The 21,314-nt window shown below is 45.5% G+C and overlaps 1 protein-coding gene across 1 annotated transcript in view; it reads right to left on the reverse strand.

Moving 5' to 3' along the window:
• star2 (steroidogenic acute regulatory protein 2) overlaps nt 1-21,314 on the reverse strand; it is a 118,008-nt gene that overhangs the window by 8,802 nt on the left and 87,892 nt on the right. The window contains exons 2-6 of the mRNA XM_055936971.1: nt 7,938-8,065; nt 6,784-6,915; nt 6,417-6,556; nt 4,060-4,215; nt 375-559 (exon numbers count right to left, since the gene is read on the reverse strand). Of these exons, the coding sequence (XP_055792946.1) occupies nt 375-559; nt 4,060-4,215; nt 6,417-6,556; nt 6,784-6,915; nt 7,938-8,001 (677 nt within the window). The 5' untranslated portion in view covers nt 8,002-8,065. The remainder of the gene's footprint in view (nt 1-374; nt 560-4,059; nt 4,216-6,416; nt 6,557-6,783; nt 6,916-7,937; nt 8,066-21,314) is intronic.

Here is a 21,314-nt window from a genome sequence, read left to right on the forward strand (position 1 = left end):
GCCATAAACAGGCTTTGGTCCAAGCGTGCCCTCTATCCAACTCTATGAGCCATAAACAGGCTTTGGTCCAAGCGCGCCCTCTATCCAACTCTATGAGCCATAAACAGGCTTTGGTCCAAGCGCGCCCTCTATCCAACTCTATGAGCCATAAACAGGCTTTGGTCCAAGCGCGCCCTCTATCCAACTCTATGAGCCATAAACAGGCTTTGGTCCAAGCGCACCCTCTATCCAACTCTATGAGCCATAAACAGGCTTTGGTCCAAGCGCACCCTCTATCCAACTCTATGTGCCATAAACAGGCTTTGGTTCAAGCACGCCCTCTATCCAACTCTATGGAGCCAGGCTTATCCGAGCAAAGCCGGTGTTCTTGTTACCTGACGAAGCCTTTCTGAGGAGGGAAGGACTCCAGGTGCGTGGCTGCTCCCCCCAGATAGATACATGACTCCTGTCTGGAGAAGTGTCTCACACTCAGGAAGTCTCGCTGGCCTATCAGGTTGCCGGCTGTCTCTGCTGACACCTCGTGCGTAACCATGGTTTCCGGGCCAGCTTGCTTTAGAACCTTCAACACAAGAGACAGACTAACAATATCATTTACTGTACTGCTATGTGTCCCAAATAGGACCATATTCCCTATATGGTGCACTTATTTCTCATGTCACAACTAGTGCACTGTATAGGGAATAGGATGCCAGTTGGGACGAAGGCTTTATAATGCCAGCTGAAGACACAGGATCTGCCGTAGTAGTTTGTTCTTCCCTCATCAGAATGTCACAAGACAAGTGTGATATCCTGGTGTTGTAAAGACTATCGACACTGTGTGGTGCACGTCTACCGTAAAACTAGCGACACTATCGACCATCAACACTGTGTGGTACACGTCTACCGTAAAACTAGCGACACTATCGACTATCGAACCTGTGTGGTCCACGTCTACCGTAAAACTAGCGACACTATCGACTATCGAACCTGTGTGGTCCACGTCTACCGTAAAACTAGCGACACTATCGACTATCGACACTGTGTGGTCCTCGTCTACCGTAAAACTAGTGACACTATCAACTATTGACACTGTGTGGTCCACGTCTACCGTAAAACTAGCGACACTATCGACTATCGACACTGTGTGGTCCACGTCTACCGTAAAACTAGCGACACTATCAACTATTGACACTGTGTGGTTCACATCTACCGTAAAACTAGCGACACTATCGACTATCGACACTGTGTGGTCCACGTCTACCGTAAAACTAGCGACACTATCGACACTGTGTGGTCCACGTCTACCGTAAAACTAGCGACACTATCGACACTGTGTGGTCCACGTCTACCGTAAAACTAGCGACACTATCGACTATCGACACTGTGTGGTCCACGTCTACCGTAAAACTAGCGACACTATCGACTATCGACACTGTGTGGTCCACGTCTACCGTAAAACTAGCGACACTATCGACTATCGACACTGTGTGGTCCACGTCTACCGTAAAACTAGCGACACTATCGACTATCGACACTGTGTGGTCCACGTCTACCGTAAAACTAGCGACACTATCGACACTGTGTGGTCCACGTCTACCGTAAAACTAGCGACACTATCGACTATCGACACTGTGTGGTCCACGTCTACCGTAAAACTAGCGACACTATCGACACTGTATGGTCCACGTCTACCGTAAAACTAGCGACACTATCGACTATCGACACTGTGTGGTACACGTCTACCGTAAAACTAGCGACACTATCGACTATCGACACTGTGTGGTCCACGTCTACCGTAAAACTAGCGACACTATCGACTATCGACACTGTGTGGTTCACGTCTACCGTAAAACTAGCGACACTATCGACACTGTGTGGTCCACGTCTACCGTAAAACTAGCGACACTATCGACTATCGACACTGTGTGGTCCACGTCTACCGTAAAACTAGCGACACTATCGACTATCGACACTGTGTGGTCCACGTCTACCGTAAAACTAGCGACACTATCGACACTGTGTGGTCCACGTCTACCGTAAAACTAGCGACACTATCGACTATCGACACTGTGTGGTCCACGTCTACCGTAAAACTAGCAACACTATCGACACTGTGTGGTCCACGTCTACCGTAAAACTAGCGACACTATCGACTATCGACACGGTGTGGTCCACGTCTACCGTAAAACCATTGACTATTGACACTGTGTGGTCCATGTCTACCGTAAAACTTCAATTAATAGCCCGGGTGGTTATTTGCTTAATTCACTGAACACAGCAGGCCTTTATTAGAGACAGGCTTCTATTTGAGCCAGGTGTCTATTTCCTTAATGCATACAGCTTTTGCTCATTTACATAGTTAATTGTTTAATTCCAGCATTCACTTCCAGTAAATTTAATCCATGTATTCATTTCCTGCTCTGATGTGTTATCATTTACACATCGTGTCCCGTTTCTTGTTTCAGTGTGCCTCTATAAAAATATACATTATTCTCCTATTTGACCGTGCATTTTCTGCAGTTCTTACTTTCGCCACTAGAAGGCGGACTGACAATTTCTGGGGGTCTGTAGTCCTGAAGTTGTTGACTGTTTTATGCTTACCTAATTTTTATCAAGTGATTTACTGAATTATTTAAACCCCTTTAGTCGATTGACACACCGGTACGTCAATCTAAGTAACACAATAAACAATTCCCCATCAAAATCTCTAGTTTAAGCTAGAGATATGGTATCTGTTTTTTTTGCATAGAATGCGTCTCAATCCACCGCATCCGCCAATGTCGCACTTCCACGTCTGCGGTGGAAGGTGGCAGAGGTAGAGCGGTGTTGGTCAAACCATGAGACCGTCCCCACAAAATCGGTCTTCTCAAGAAAATGTCTGTAGTGTCGGAAACACTCTATGACCCCCATAAATATCAGGGGACTCGTCTGAAGTCAGTACCATCCATGTGCTTATCCAAGGCCAAATTCAGTATTTTATCAAATTATTTTGTTATATATTTTTTTACACCTAAAGGGGTCCTACAATTCTAAATAAAAAAGCAGAATGATCCAAAGTATGCCCATCTTAAAACAATTCCATATGTCAGCTTAAATGAATGATCCATAGTATGCCCATCTTAAAACAATTCCATATGTCAGCTTAGATGAATGATCCATAGTATGCCCATCTTAAAACAATTCCATATGTCAGCTTAGATGAATGATCCATAGTATGCCCATCTTAAAACAATTCCATATGACAGCTTAAATGAATGATCCATAGCACTTATCGTAAGAGTAGGGGTGTTAACCCCGGTGTCCTGGCTAAATTCCCAATCTGGCCCTCAAACCATCATGGTCACCTAATAATCCCCAGTTTACAATTGGCTCATTCATCCCCCTCCTCTCCCCTGTAACTATTCCCCAGGTCGTTGCTGCAAATGAGAACGTGTTCTCAGTCAACTTACCTGGTAAAATAACGGTAAAATAAATAAATAAATAAAAGTATGCCCATATTAAAACAATTCCATATGTCAGCTTAGATGAGTCTGCTTATCTTGACGTTGTTTTCTTTTTTTCATAATATTTTATTGAAGATATATAAACAATATTTATTTTATTTTATAATTTGCACAGTCACGTTGCTTTTTTATTTATTTATTTACCCCTAATCCTTCAGAACATTCCCTATTGATCCCCGACCCCCTCCCTGTTTCCCAGCCTTCCTAATGCCTCCCGCTCCCCCCACCCCTAAAATCACAGAGGAAAAAAGGAAAAATAAATAAACAAAGTAATACAAATAAAATTGTAATAATAATAATAGTTGTTATAATAATAGCATTAATAATATAAATAGTTTTAGAGTTTTAGAAACACCTTATTACAAATATTTCACAGTTTACAGACCATAATACACATACTTAGCAGGTAAATAGTATTCCAGTTGGATAATAACACATGTGTATATGTAGAATAACAATCTAAAGGATGCCATAATGGATGGAGACCAAGGAGAACAGAAGATCAATGATTTCCTAAGGGGGAGGTGTTAAGATTACACATTGACCAACAACTACCCTACTATGATGGACCAGTTACCTTGATGTTTTTGATGCTTGGGTTCCACTGGTGCATCTCCTCCACCTTCCACAGGATGTGATGTATCTCTTCTGGGGTGGCGTCTAACACAGTCTCCAGTCTGAAGACCTTCCTGTCCCCAGACAACACTTTACTGTAGATCACATCCCCGTTGTCCTACGACAGAAAGTTACAGGAAATGTTGTAATGTGGCATCCTTATGGTTTCCTTTAACAACACAGTTTCAGGAAGGTTTCTAATGATGTCCTGTTTTTCTATAGAACACATTTTACTGAACGTTCTTCTGTGATAGTCTTTCTACTTCATTTGGTCCTGAGATTACAGAACATTTCTCTACTCCAGAGTTACAACTTTTTGGCAGTGTGGCATCTATAAAGGGAAAACCAGCCACGTCGCGGACACTAACGTCTTGCATCCGGTCAAGCTAAACACCTTCTTCGCCCGCTTTGAGGTTAACACAGTGCCACCCACGCGGCCCGCTACCAAAGACTGCTTTTCATTGACTTTAGCTCAACATTCAACACCATAGTACCCTCCAAGCTCATCATTAAGCTCTGGGCCCTGGGCTTGAACCCCGCCCTGTGGAACCGGGTCCTGGACTTCCTGACGGGCCGCCCCCCAGGTAGCCCCCCATGTAGTGAAGGTAGGAACAACACTTCCACTTCGCTGATCCTCAACACAGGTGCCCCATAAAGGTGCGTTCTCAGCCCCCTCCTGTACTCCCTGTTCACCCATGACTGCGTGGCCACGAACGGCTGCAACTCAGTCATCACGTTTGCAGATGATACAACAGTAGTAAGCCTGATTACCAATAATGACAAGACAGCCTACTGGGAGGAGGTGAGGGCCCTGCGAGTGTGGTGCCAGGAAAATAACCTCTCACTCAACGTCAACAAAACAAAGGAGCTTATCGTGGACTTCAGGAAACAGCAGAGGGAGCACGCCCCTATCCACATTGACGGTATCGCAGTGGAGCAGGTGAAAAGCTTCAAGTTCCTCGACATACACATCACTGAAGATCTGACATTTGGCTTGGCACCTAAAACCCTCACAAACTTCTATAGATGCACAATTGAGAGCATCCTGTCGGGTTGTATCACCGCCTAGGAACGGCAACTGCACGGCTCTCAACCGTAGCGCTCTCCAGAGGATGGTGCAATCTGCCCAATGCATCACCGGGGGCAAACTACCTGCCCTCCAGGATGCCAACAGCATCCGACGTCACAGGAAGGCCAAAAAGATGATCAAGGACAATAACCAGCCAAGCCACTGCCTGTTCACCCCGTTATCATCCAGAAGGCGAGGTCAGTACAGGTACATCAAAGCTGGGACCGAGAGACTGAAAAACAGCTTCTATCTCAAGGCCACCAGAATGTTAAATAGCCATCACTAGGCGGCTTCCACTCCATTATGTGATATTTTTGCTTTACTCAACTCATATCTATATACTTTATGCTATTCTACTGTATTTTAGTCAATGCCACTCCGACGTTGTTCATCCCAATATTTATATATTCCTTAATTACATTCTTTTACTTTTAGGTTTGTGTGTATTGTTGTGAATTGTTAGATATTACTGCACTGTTGGAGCTAGAAACACAAGCATTTCGCTACACCTGCAATAACATCTGCTAAACATGTGACCAATAACATTTGAATTGATTGGATATGCATATTACCGGTACAAGGTTTCCATGGTAATAGCTATTTAGATCAAGTTTTCCTAAATGTCAAAGTAACGGAAAGAGAAAGTTTGGATATGTGGCATTAGTATGCAGCTTTACAACACACCGTTTCAGAAAGTTAAGTCTCTTGTGAGAGACTGTCAGTAGAAGAGTAACTGCTGCTTCTAGAACAGCTACTGGGATCCTTATTAAATAACTAATAACACATTTGGTTCTGGGTTCTGAGATTATGGAAAGTTCATTTTTCTCCTAAAAGACAAAAAGTTCCCTACTTTAAACTAAATTAAATGCACAGGCTGGAAGTTGCTTTGGATAAGAACGTCTGCTAATTGATTAAAATGTAAAATGTTAGAAAGTTAGAAATTGTGGCAACAGAATGCAGCACAAAGTGCCCATGTCAATTATATTTTAAGGTTTTTGAAGACAGGATACCATGGTAAAAGCTATTCAGATCATGTACACCCCCCCCTTGTCTTATATGACAGTTTGGTGGTTTGACATCAGTACAAGGTTTCCATAGCTATTTGTGGAGATTGAAAAGATATGCATGAACACAGGGAGCAACATATTTTAAAGGGAAAAATACAGGATGGTTTGACAAAAATCTATATACAAATCCCGGATTGCCTCTTTAATCAACGATGACGTATGGATGTATGGATGACGCACTACCTCTGTGAGTTCTGTTTTCCATCCGTTCTTGTCCTCAACAATGTCCAGAGCCTTGGCCAGCGCCTCGTGCCCACTCCTTATGTACAGCAGCTCCTCCTGTTTCAACGGGACTGGGATGACTACCTCTCTTCTGGAGCTCTCTGTAACACGTTTACATACACACATGAAAAACAGCCCTCACAGCAGCACTCACTTTATTCAGTTCGAATTGAAGCTGTTTAATATTCAATGGTCAGGACAAGTTATAGGAAAAAGTAATGCCCTTGAAAATATGTAATTTTAACAGAAATAAGGGCAGTTTGTGCTCTGTGTAAAATAATAATGTCATTGAAAATGTGTGTAATGTGTGTATCATCGTCAGGCTTACCACTGTGTTGATGCTGAGCGGTGCCAGTCTGCCAACGCATATGGCTGGTCCATGCTGGGAGTTGGGTCTGCCCATTCCTCTGCATGTGAGCTAGCTCCTGGCCGATCGCTGTGATAGCTAGCCGTTGCAGTCCTGTCGTAGGATGACAATAATAGCAACAGTCAGCTTTCATTTGTAGAGCACATTTCATATAGCCTGGTCCCAGATCTGTTGTCTCCTTCTATAGCCTGGTCCCAGATCTGTTGTCTCCTACTATAGCCTGGTCCCAGATCTGTTGTCTCCTTCTATAGCCTGGTCCCAGATCTGTTGTCTCCTACTATAGCCTGGTCCCAGATCTGTTGTCTCCTTCTATAGCCTGGTCCCAGATCTGTTGTCTCCTTCTATAACCTGGTCTCAGATCTGTTGTCTCCTACTATTACCTGGTCCCATATCTGTTGTCTCCTACTATTACCTGGTCCCAGATCTGTTGTCTCCTTCTATAGCCTGGTCCCAGATCTGTTGTCTCCACTATAGCCTGGTCCCAGATCTGTTGTCTCCTACTATAGCCTGGTCCCAGATCTGTTGTCTCCTTCTATAGCCTGGTCCCAGATCTGTTGTCTCCTACTATAGCCTGGTCCCATATCTGTTGTCTCCTTCTATAGCCTGGTCCCAGATCGGTTTGTTCTTTTGTCAACTCCATTGCTCACTATCAAGCCAGACATGTTTAGCATGACACAGGCTGCCACTCAGGCTGCATTTGATCCATTCTGCAAGTCAAAGTGTTGTACACTTTGATGAGGACTTCACAGGATTTCTCTCCACAAACTAAGACGACTACTAGTCACAGCCAAGACGCCATAGTATTAACAGCAACAAGAGATAACTCCATCCAGATGCACGTGCACTGGCTGGTCCCAGATCTGTGTGCGCTGTCTTACAATGACCATAGGAGGGAGTTGGCAAGGCAGCACACACTGATCTGGGACCAGGCTATGTGCAGTGTGCAAGACACGGTAATCCTGAAAATCTAAGGAATGAGAGAAAATTGATGCTTCTCTCCAGGCCTGCATCCAAAATGGCCCCCTTTAGTGCCCTGGTCAAAGGTAATGCACTATATAGGGAATAGGGAGCCACTTGGGACACAACCAAGATGATATATAGTTGTATGTTTTTACCTGCCATGGTCCTGAGGTGAGGGTAGGAGATTCCACAGCAGAGCTTTACCACGGCAGGCAGCATACTGTAACGTTGGTGACAGCGACGGCAGCTTGAGTGTGCCAGGCTGCAGGCTTTATAGGGCCGTCTGAAGGACAAGAGAGGAGATAAGGGGATGGGTTAGAGGATAGGATTGTAAACTGAATTGTGGCCCCAAGGTTGCTGTTAGAGAGACACACACACACAGCTGCTTCCATTCGAGGTATTTTATATGTGGTTCTAAAAAGGAGAGAAGAAATCATGAGGATTCATGTATACAATAATAATCCACAACCATTATCAGAATGACAATGGTCTGTATTCTAGTGAAGGGTCATCCTATATAACTACTGCAGAATGACAAGTCTACATATAGGATGGTCTGTATTCTAGTGAAGGCTCATCCTATATAACTACTGCAGAATGACAAGTCTACATATAGGATGGCCTGTATTCTAGTGAAGGCTCATCCTATATAACTACTGCAGAATGACAAGTCTACATATAGGATGGTCTGTATTCTAGTGAAGGCTCATCCTATATAACTACTGCAGAATGACAAGTCTACATATAGGATGGCCTGTATTCTAGTGAAGGCTCATCCTATATAACTACTGCAGAATGACAAGTCTACATATAGGATGGCCTGTATTCTAGTGAAGGCTCATCCTATATAACTACTGCAGAATGACAAGTCTACATATAGGATGGTCTGTATTCTAGTGAAGGCTCATCCTATATAACTACTGCAGAATGACAAGTCTACATATAGGATGGTCTGTATTCTAGTGAAGGCTCATCCTATATAACTACTGCAGAATGACAAGTCTACATATAGGATGGCCTGTATTCTAGTGAAGGGTCATCCTATATAACTACTGCAGAATGACACGTCTACATATATGATGGCCTGTATTCTAGTGAAGGCTCATCCTATATAACTACTGCAGAATGACACGTCTACATATATGATGGCCTGTATTCTAGTGAAGGTTCATCCTATATAACAAGTATATTCTATTCATATACTGGCCATACACACACATATTTTTATTTAACTAGGCAAGTCAGTTAAGAAGAACAAATTCTTATTTACAATGACGGCCAAACCCAGACGACGCTGGGCCAATTTTGCACCGCCCTGTGGGACTCCCAGTCATGGTCGGATGTGATGCAGCCTGGATTCAAACCAGGGACTGCAGTGACGCCTCTTGCACTGAGATGCAGTGCCATAGACCGCTGTGCCAATCGGGAGCCCGGATACATGCACACACAATCTACATATACATAATACACCATAGCTGTTTGGGAGCCTTTTATACAGAGACTGTTCTCTCTGCTAGCGCACGGCAAGTCTAGGACCAAAAAGGCTCCTTAACAGCTTCTAACCCCCCAAGCCATAAGACTGCTGAACAATTCATCAAATGGCCACCCAGACTATTTACATTGGACCCCCCCCCCCCCCATTTGTTTTTACACTGCTGCTACTCGCTGTTTATTATCTATGTACAGTCACTTTACAAATGACCTCATCTAACCTATACCCTCACACATAGACTCGGTACCGGTACCCACTGTATATAGCCTCGCACATAGACTCGGTACCGGTACCCACTGTATATACCCTCGCACATTGACTCGGTACCGGTACCCACTGTATATACCCTCGCACATTGACTCGGTACCGGTACCCACTGTATATAGCCTCGCACATTGACTCGGTACCAGTACCCACTGTATATACCCTCGCACATTGACTCGGTACCGATACCCACTGTAAATAGCCTCGCACATTGACTCGGTACCGGTACCCACTGTATATACCCTCGCACATTGACTCGGTACCGGTACCCACTGTATATAGCCTCGCACATTGACTCGGTACCGGTACCCACTGTATATAGCCTCGCACATTGACTCGGTACCAGTACCCACTGTATATACCCTCGCACATTGACTCGGTACCGGTACCCACTGTATATACCCTCGCACATTGCCTCGGTACCGGTACCCACTGTATATACCCTCGCACATTGACTCGGTACCGGTACCCACTGTATACACCCTCGCACATTGCCTCGGTACCGGTACCCCCTGAATACAGCCTCGCACATTGACTCGGTACCGGTACCCACTGTATATACCCTCGCACATTGCCTCGGTACCGGTACCCACTGTATATACCCTCGCACATTGACTCGGTACCGGTACCCACTGTATATACCCTCGCACATTGCCTCGGTACCGGTACCCACTGTATATACCCTCGCACATTGACTCGGTACCGGTACCCACTGTATATACCCTCGCACATTGACTCGGTACCGGTACCTCCTGTATATAGCCTCGCACATTGACTCGGTACCGGTACCCACTGTATATACCCTCGCACATTGACTCGGTACCGGTACCCACTGTATATACCCTCGCACATTGCCTCGGTACCGGTACCCACTGTATATACCCTCGCACATTGACTCGGTACCGGTACCCACTGTATACACCCTCGCACATTGCCTCGGTACCGGTACCCCCTGAATACAGCCTCGCACATTGACTCGGTACCGGTACCCACTGTATATACCCTCGCACATTGCCTCGGTACCGGTACCCACTGTATATACCCTCGCACATTGACTCAGTACCGGTACCCACTGTATATACCCTAACCCTCGCACATTGACTCGGTACCGGTACCCACTGTATATACCCTCTCACATTGACTCGGTACCGGTACCCACTGTATATACCCTCGCACATTGACTCGGTACCGGTACCTCCTGTATATAGCCTCGCACATTGACTCGGTACCGGTACCCACTGTATATACCCTCGCACATTGACTCGGTACCGGTACCCACTGTATATACCCTCGCACATTGCCTCGGTACCGGTACCCACTGTATATACCCTCGCACATTGACTCGGTACCGGTACCCACTGTATACACCCTCGCACATTGCCTCGGTACCGGTACCCCCCTGAATACAGCCTCGCACATTGACTCGGTACCGGTACCCACTGTATATACCCTCGCACATTGCCTCGGTACCGGTACCCACTGTATATACCCTCGCACATTGACTCGGTACCGGTACCCACTGTATATACCCTCGCACATTGCCTCGGTACCGGTACCCACTGTATATACCCTCGCACATTGACTCGGTACCGGTACCCACTGTATATACCCTCGCACATTGCCTCGGTACCGGTACCCACTGTATATACCCTCGCACATTGACTCGGTACCGGTACCCACTGTATACACCCTCGCACATTGCCTCGGTACCGGTACCCCCTGAATACAGCCTCGCACATTGACTCGGTACCGGTACCCACTGTATATACCCTCGCACATTGCCTCGGTACCGGTACCCACTGTATATACCCTCGCACATTGACTCGGTACCGGTACCCACTGTATATACCCTCGCACATTGCCTCGGTACCGGTACCCACTGTATATACCCTCGCACATTGACTCGGTACCGGTACCCACTGTATACACCCTCGCACATTGACTCGGTACCGGTACCCACTGTATATACCCTCGCACATTGACTCGGTACCGGTACCCACTGTATATACCCTCGCACATTGCCTCGGTACCGGTACCCACTGTATATACCCTCGCACATTGACTCGGTACCGGTACCCACTGTATATACCCTCGCACATTGACTCGGTACCGGTACCCACTGTATATACCCTCGCACATTGACTCGGTACCGGTACCCACTGTATATACCCTCGCACATTGACTCGGTACCGGTACCCACTGTATACAGCCTCGTTATTGTTATGTCATTTTCTTGTGTTACTTTTGGATGCATTTTTTTATTTTTTACTTTCCTTTATTTAGTTAATATTTTCTTTACTCTATTTCTTGAACTGGGCTTATAAGTAAGCATTTCACGGTAAGGTCTACACCTGTTGTATTCAGCGCAGGCTGCAGAACAGGTGTGTATAGTGGTGATTGGTCAGCCCAGGTTGCAGAACAGGTGTGTATAGTGGTGATTGGTCAGCCCAGGTTGCAGAACAGGTGTGTATAGTGGTGATTGGTCAGCCCAGGTTGCAGAACAGGTGTGTATAGTGGTGATTGGTCAGCCCAGGCTGCAGAACAGGTGTGTATAGTGGTGATTGGTCAGCCCAGGTTGCAGAACAGGTGTGTATAGTGGTGATTGGTCAGCCCAGGTTGCAGAACAGGTGTGTATAGTGGTGATTGGTCAGTAAGTAGCATTGTATTGTGTGAAACAGTAAGTAGCCTTGTATTGTGTGAAACAGTAAGTAGCCTTGTATTGTGTGAACCAGTAAGTAGCCTTGTATTGTGTGAACAGTAAGTAGCCTTGTATTGTGTGAACCAGTAAGTAGCCTTGTATTGTGTGAAACAGTAAGTAGCCTTGTATTGTGTGAACCAGTAAGTCGCCTTGTATTGTGTGAACCAGTAAGTCGCCTTGTATTGTGTGAACAGTAAGTAGCCTTGTATTGTGTGAACAGTAAGTGCCTTGTATTGTGTGAACCAGTAAGTAGCCTTGTATTGTGTGAACAGTAAGTAGCCTTGTATTGTGTGAACCAGTAAGTAGCCTTGTATTGTGTGAACAGTAAGTAGCCTTGTATTGTGTGAACCAGTAAGTCGCCTTGTATTGTGTGAACAGTAAGTAGCCTTGTATTGTGTGAACAGTAAGTAGCCTTGTATTGTGTGAACCATTAAGTAGCCTTGTATTGTGTGAAACAGTAAGTAGCCTTGTATTGTGTGAACCAGTAAGTCGCCTTGTATTGTGTGAACCAGTAAGTAGCTTTGTATTGTGTGCCCAACCTTTATCATTTACTTTACCACCAACTGAAGTCTGCTCTGACAGGAGTACCCCTGAACTACCTCCTCATTGGGCTCCCGAGGGGTGCAGCGGTCTAAGGCACTGCATATCAGTGCAAGAGGGGTCACTACAGGTTCGAATCCAGGTTGTATCACAACCGGCTGTGATTGGGAGTCCCATAGGGCGGCGCACAATTAGCCCGGCGTCGTCCGGGTTAGGCCGTCATTGTAAATAAGAATTTGTTCTTAACTGACTTGCCTGGTTAAATAAAGGTTAAAGAAAATTGCATTTTTACCAGTAAGCCTATGATCTGATGAGTCTACTCAAGTACCCCCTGTTGATAGGCTAAGTAAAGTGCCGTTACATCCTCAACATTAACTACACCAAACCTCATACCATTTATATATTAGTAATGTAAATGTACACAGGCTACAACATTATCAACTACGGCTGCCATATCAACTCAGCTGCCTTATCAACTCAGCTGCCTTATCAACTCAGCTGCCTTATCAACTACGGCCGCCATATCAACCACGGCCGCCATATCAACCACGGCCGCCATATCAACCACGGCCGCCATATCAACCACGGCCGCCATATCAACCACGGCCGCCTTATCAACCACGGCCGCCTTATCAAATACGGCCGCCATATCAACTACGGCCGCCATATCAACTACGGCCGCCTTATCAACCACGGCCGCCTTATCAACCACGGCCGCCTTATCAACCACGGCCGCCTCATCAAATACGGCCGCCATATCAACTGCGGCCGCCTTATCAACCGCGGCCGCCTTATCAACCGCGGCCGCCATATCAACCGCGGCCGCCATATCAACCGCGGCCGCCTTATCAACCGCGGCCGCCATATCAACCACGGCCGCCCTATCAACCACGGCCGCCCTATCAACCACGGCCGCCTTATCAACCACGGCCGCCATATCAACCACGGCCGTCTTATCAACCACGGCCGCCTTATCAACCACGGCCGCCTTATCAACCACGGCCGCCTTATCAACCACGGCCGCCTTATCAACCACGGCCGCCTTATCAACCACGGCCGCCTTATCAACCACGGCCGCCTTATCAACCACGGCCGCCTTATCAACCACGGCCGCCTTATCAACCACGGCCGCCTTATCAACCACGGCCGCCTTATCAACCACGGCCGCCTTATCAACTACGGCTGCCTTATCAACTCAGCTGCCTTATCAACTACGGCTGCCTTATCAACTCAGCTGCCTTATCAACTCAGCTGCCTTATCAACTCAGCTGCCTTATCAACTACGGCTGCCTTATCAACTACGGCTGCCTTATCAGCTCAGCTGCCTCATCAACTCAGCTGCCTCATCAACTCAGCTGCCTTATCAACTACGGCCGCCTTATCAACTACGGCCGCCTTATCAACTACGGCCGCCTTATCAACTACGGCCGCCTTATCAACTACGGCCGCCTTATCAACTACGGCCGCCTTATCAACTACGGCTGCCTTATCAACTCAGCTGCCTTATCAACTCAGCTGGAGTTACAATGAATGAGGCATAGAGGGGGACAGAGCCATTTAAAACCTCTCGTCAATTGCCGTCTGTAATCTAAAAGTGTCGAAGTGCCTCAGCTTGCCCCTCTCCAACGTATTATATTCCACCTGACACATCAAATCAAACTCCAAGGGTTTCATTTGCACACAATTATCGGCTATTAATACAACAACAAAAACCAGTGAACCTGGCTACGTCCCAGATGGCATCCTATTCTTTTTATAGTGCACTACTTTTGACCAGGGATATAGGGCTTTGGTCAAAAGTAGTGAACAATATAGGGAATGAGGAGTGTCCCATTTGATACTCGGCCCCTGATATAGAAAGTAATAACCATGCAGAAGCTATAGTTTTGGAAAGCGTATGTGGGTTGAAATGGAAATAATTTCAGAAAGTTTCTCCCCTGAGGAGATGTAGGGTTGTTATGGAAACACCTGACAGTGTCACCAGCTGCGCTAACATAATTGCAAAAAGGTTTTCTAATTATCAATTAGCCTTTTAAAATGATGAACTTGGATTAGCTAATACAACGTGTCATTGGAACACAGGAGGGATGGTTGCTGATAACGAGCCTCTGTACACCTATGTAGATATTCCATAAAAAAATCTGTCGTTTCCAAGTACAATGGTCAATTACAACATTAACAATGTCTACACAGTATTTCTGATCAATTTGATGTTATTTTAATGGACAAAATTAATTAATTTTCTTTAAAAAATAATAACATTTCTAAGTGACCCCAAACTTTTGAACGGTAGTATATATATATATATACTCTCTCTCTATATATATATATATATATATATATATACTCATATATATATATATATATATATATACTCTATATTCAATTGTTGAAATGGGATTGTTCTTTTACTGACTTAATTTTCATTAAATAAGTGAAATAATCCTCAAGGAGCAAGTACAAAGGCAGTTAGTGTGTGTTTGTCCTATATGTTGTGTGGCAAAACTACTATATGTTGGTCCTAAGACTATATTTCATGTCAGGAATGAATGAAAAGACAAGCTCCAGGGGACATAGGTGAGATTCCCTTAATTGACAATCGACACATTACATTGAATAAGAACACTTTACACCGGCTTTGGCCGGGGCAGGCCGTCATTGTAAATAAGAATGTGTTCTTAACTGACTTGTCTAGTTAAATAAAGGTTAAATAAATTGTATATAAAAAAACTAATCCCACCATCAATAAGGTCTGGCACTCCGCTCTTAATGACAGAGGATAATGAAGCATCCTGCAGTGCTTACAGCTCTACCTCTAGTTACTGCTAGAGGGATGAGCACTGTGTTCAACAATGACTGGTTACAACTCTGCCTCCAGTTACTGCTAGAGGGATGAGCACTGTGTTCAACAATGACTGGTTACAGCTCTACCTCCAGTTACTGCTAGAGGGATGAGCACTATGTTCAACAATGACTGGTTACAACTCTACCTCCAGTTACTGCTAGAGGGATGAGCACTGTGTTCAACAATGACTGGTTACAGCTCTACCTCCAGTTACTGCTAGAGGGATGAGCACTGTGTTCAACAATGACTGGTTACAACACTACCTCTAGTTACTGCTAGAGGGATGAGCACTGTGCTCAACAATGACTGGTTACATCTCTACCTCCAGTTACTGCTAGAGGGATGAGCACTGTGTTCAACAATGACTGGTTACATCTCTACCTCCAGTTACTGCTAGAGGGATGAGCACTGTGTTCAACAATGACTGGTTACAACTCTACCTCTAGTTACTGCTAGAGGGATGAGCACTGTGCTCAACAATGACTGGTTACATCTCTACCTCCAGTTACTGCTAGAGGGATGAGCACTGTGTTCAACAATGACTGGTTACAGCTCTACCTCTAGTTACTGCTAGAGGGATGAGCACTGTGTTCAACAATGACTGGTTACAGCTCTACCTCCAGTTACTGCTAGACGGATGAGCACTGTGTTCAACAATGACTGGTTACATCTCTACCTCCAGTTACTGCTAGAGGGATGAGCACTGTGTTCAACAATGACTGGTTACAGCTCTAACACCAGTTACTGCTAGAGGGATGAGCACTGTGTTCAACAATGACTGGTTACAGCTTTACCTCCAGTTACTGCTAGAGGGATGAGACCTGTTCTCAACAATGACTGGTTACATCTCTACCTCTAGTTACTCTTAGAGGAATGAGAACTGTTCTCAACAATGACTGGTTACATCTCTACCTCTAGTTACTGCTAGAGGGATGAGCACTGTGTTCAACAATGACTGGTTACAGCTCTACCTCCAGTTACTGCTAGAGGGATGAGCACTGTTCTCAACAATGACTGGTTACATCTCTACCTCTAGTTACTGCTAGAGGGATGAGCACTGTGTTCAACAATGACTGGTTACATCTCTACCTCCAGTTACTGCTAGAGGGATGAGACCTGTTCTCAACAATGACTGGTTACAGCTCTACCTCTAGTTACTGCTAGAGGGATGAGCACTGACTGGTTACAGCTCTACCTGCAGTTACTGCTAGAGGGATGAGCACTGTGTTAAACAATGACTGGTTACAGCTCTACCTCCAGTTACTGCTAGAGGGATGAGCACTGTGTTCAACAATGACTGGTTACAGCTCTACCTCTAGTTACTGCTAGAGGGATGAGCACTGTGTTCAACAATGACTGGTTACAACTCTACCTCTAGTTACTGCTAGAGGGATGAGCACTGACTGGTTACAGCTCTACCTCTAGTTACTGCTAGAGGGATGAGCACTGTGTTCAACAATGACTGGTTACAGCTCTACCTCTAGTTACTGCTAGAGGGATGAGCACTGTGTTCAACAATGACTGGTTACAGCTCTACCTCTAGTTACTGCTAGAGGGATGAGCACTGTGTTCAACAATGACTGGTTACAACTCTACCTCTAGTTACTGCTAGAGGGATGAGCACTGTGTTCAACAATGACTGGTTACAACTCTACCTCCAGTTACTGCTAGAGGGATGAGCACTGTGTTCAACAATGACTGGTTACAGCTCTACCTCCAGTTACTGCTAGAGGGATGAGCACTGTGTTCAACAATGACTGGTTACAGCTCTACCTCTAGTTACTGTTAGAGGGATGAGCACTGTGTTCAACAATGACTGGTTACAGCTCTACCTCTAGTTACTGCTAGAGGGATGAGCACTGTGCTCAACAATGACTGGTTACATCTCTACCTCCAGTTACTGCTAGAGGGATGAGCACTGTGTTCAACAATGACTGGTTACATCTCTACCTCCAGTTACTGCTAGAGGGATGAGCACTGTGTTCAACAATGACTGGTTACAACTCTACCTCTAGTTACTGCTAGAGGGATGAGCACTGTGCTCAACAATGACTGGTTACATCTCTACCTCCAGTTACTGCTAGAGGGATGAGCACTGTGTTCAACAATGACTGGTTACAGCTCTACCTCTAGTTACTGTTAGAGGGATGAGCACTGTGTTCAACAATGACTGGTTACAGCTCTACCTCCAGTTACTGCTAGAGGGATGAGCACTGTGTTCAACAATGACTGGTTACATCTCTACCTCCAGTTACTGCTAGAGGAATGAGCACTGTGCTCAACAATGACTGGTTACAGCTCTAACACCAGTTACTGCTAGAGGGATGAGCACTGTGTTCAACAATGACTGGTTACAGCTCTAAAACCAGTTACTGCTAGAGGGATGAGCACTGTGTTCAACAATGACTGGTTACAGCTTTACCTCCAGTTACTGCTAGAGGGATGAGACCTGTTCTCAACAATGACTGGTTACATCTCTACCTCTAGTTACTCTTAGAGGAATGAGAACTGTTCTCAACAATGACTGGTTACATCTCTACCTCTAGTTACTGCTAGAGGGATGAGCACTGTGTTCAACAATGACTGGTTACAGCTCTACCTCCAGTTACTGCTAGAGGGATGAGCACTGTTCTCAACAATGACTGGTTACATCTCTACCTCTAGTTACTGCTAGAGGGATGAGCACTGTGTTCAACAATGACTGGTTACATCTCTACCTCCAGTTACTGCTAGAGGGATGAGACCTGTTCTCAACAATGACTGGTTACAGCTCTACCTCTAGTTACTGCTAGAGGGATGAGCACTGACTGGTTACAGCTCTACCTCCAGTTACTGCTAGAGGGATGAGCACTGTGTTAAACAATGACTGGTTACAGCTCTACCTCCAGTTACTGCTAGAGGGATGAGCACTGTGTTCAACAATGACTGGTTACAGCTCTACCTCTAGTTACTGCTAGAGGGATGAGCACTGTGTTCAACAATGACTGGTTACAACTCTACCTCTAGTTACTGCTAGAGGGATGAGCACTGACTGGTTACAGCTCTACCTCTAGTTACTGCTAGAGGGATGAGCACTGTGTTCAACAATGACTGGTTACAGCTCTACCTCTAGTTACTGCTAGAGGGATGAGCACTGTGTTCAACAATGACTGGTTACAGCTCTACCTCTAGTTACTGCTAGAGGGATGAGCACTGTGTTCAACAATGACTGGTTACAACTCTACCTCTAGTTACTGCTAGAGGGATGAGCACTGTGTTCAACAATGACTGGTTACAACTCTACCTCTAGTTACTGCTAGAGTGATGAACACTGTGTTCAACAATGACTGGTTACAACTCTACCTCTAGTTACTGCTAGAGGGATGAGCACTGTGTTCAACAATGACTGGTTACAGCTCTACCTCCAGTTACTGCTAGAGGGATGAGCACTGTGTTCAACAATGACTGGTTACAACTCTACCTCCAGTTACTGCTAGAGGGATGAGCACTGTGTTCAACAATGACTGGTTACAGCTCTACCTCCAGTTACTGCTAGAGGGATGAGCACTGTGTTCAACAATGACTGGTTACAGCTCTACCTCCAGTTACTGCTAGAGGGATGAGCACTGTGTTCAACAATGACTGGTTACAGCTCTACCTCTAGTTACTGTTAGAGGGATGAGCACTGTGTTCAACAATGACTGGTTACAGCTCTACCTCTCGTTACTGCTAGAGGGATGAGCACTGTGCTCAACAATGACTGGTTACATCTCTACCTCCAGTTACTGCTAGAGGGATGAGCACTGTGTTCAACAATGACTGGTTACATCTCTACCTCCAGTTACTGCTAGAGGGATGAGCACTGTGTTCAACAATGACTGGTTACAACTCTACCTCTAGTTACTGCTAGAGGGATGAGCACTGTGCTCAACAATGACTGGTTACATCTCTACCTCCAGTTACTGCTAGAGGGATGAGCACTGTGTTCAACAATGACTGGTTACAGCTCTACCTCTAGTTACTGTTAGAGGGATGAGCACTGTGTTCAACAATGACTGGTTACAGCTCTACCTCCAGTTACTGCTAGAGGGATGAGCACTGTGTTCAACAATGACTGGTTACATCTCTACCTCCAGTTACTGCTAGAGGAATGAGCACTGTGCTCAACAATGACTGGTTACAGCTCTAACACCAGTTACTGCTAGAGGGATGAGCACTGTGTTCAACAATGACTGGTTACAGCTCTAACACCAGTTACTGCTAGAGGGATGAGCACTGTGTTCAACAATGACTGGTTACAGCTTTACCTCCAGTTACTGCTAGAGGGATGAGACCTGTTCTCAACAATGACTGGTTACATCTCTACCTCTAGTTACTCTTAGAGGAATGAGAACTGTTCTCAACAATGACTGGTTACATCTCTACCTCTAGTTACTGCTAGAGGGATGAGCACTGTGTTCAACAATGACTGGTTACAGCTCTACCTCCAGTTACTGCTAGAGGGATGAGCACTGTTCTCAACAATGACTGGTTACATCTCTACCTCTAGTTACTGCTAGAGGGATGAGCACTGTGTTCAACAATGACTGGTTACATCTCTACCTCCAGTTACTGCTAGAGGGATGAGACCTGTTCTCAACAATGACTGGTTACAGCTCTACCTCTAGTTACTGCTAGAGGGATGAGCACTGACTGGTTACAGCTCTACCTCCAGTTACTGCTAGAGGGATGAGCACTGTGTTAAACAATGACTGGTTACAGCTCTACCTCCAGTTACTGCTAGAGGGATGAGCACTGTGTTCAACAATGACTGGTTACAGCTCTACCTCTAGTTACTGCTAGAGGGATGAGCACTGTGTTCAACAATGACTGGTTACAACTCTACCTCTAGTTACTGCTAGAGGGATGAGCACTGACTGGTTACAGCTCTACCTCTAGTTACTGCTAGAGGGATGAGCACTGTGTTCAACAATGACTGGTTACAGCTCTACCTCTAGTTACTGCTAGAGGGATGAGCACTGTGTTCAACAATGACTGGTTACAGCTCTACCTCTAGTTACTGCTAGAGGGATGAGCACTGTGTTCAACAATGACTGGTTACAACTCTACCTCTAGTTACTGCTAGAGGGATGAGCACTGTGTTCAACAATGACTGGTTACAACTCTACCTCTAGTTACTGCTAGAGTGATGAACACTGTGTTCAACAATGACTGGTTACAACTCTACCTCTAGTTACTGCTAGAGGGATGAGCACTGTGTTCAACAATGACTGGTTACAGCTCTACCTCCAGTTACTGCTAGAGGGATGAGCACTGTGTTCAACAATGACTGGTTACAACTCTACCTCCAGTTACTGCTAGAGGGATGAGCACTGTGTTCAACAATGACTGGTTACAGCTCTACCTCCAGTTACTGCTAGAGGGATGAGCACTGTGTTCAACAATGACTGGTTACAGCTCTACCTCCAGTTACTGCTAGAGGGATGAGCACTGTGTTCAACAATGACTGGTTACAGCTCTACCTCTAGTTACTGCTAGAGGGATGAGCACTGTGTTCAACAATGACTGGTTACAACTCTACCTCTAGTTACTGCTAGAGGGATGAGCACTGACTGGTTACAGCTCTACCTCTAGTTACTGCTAGAGGGATGAGCACTGTGTTCAACAATGACTGGTTACAACTCTACCTCTAGTTACTGCTAGAGGGATGAGCA

Source organism: Salvelinus fontinalis, chromosome 1, assembly GCF_029448725.1.
Source record: "Salvelinus fontinalis isolate EN_2023a chromosome 1, ASM2944872v1, whole genome shotgun sequence".
Lineage (NCBI taxonomy): Eukaryota > Metazoa > Chordata > Actinopteri > Salmoniformes > Salmonidae > Salvelinus > Salvelinus fontinalis.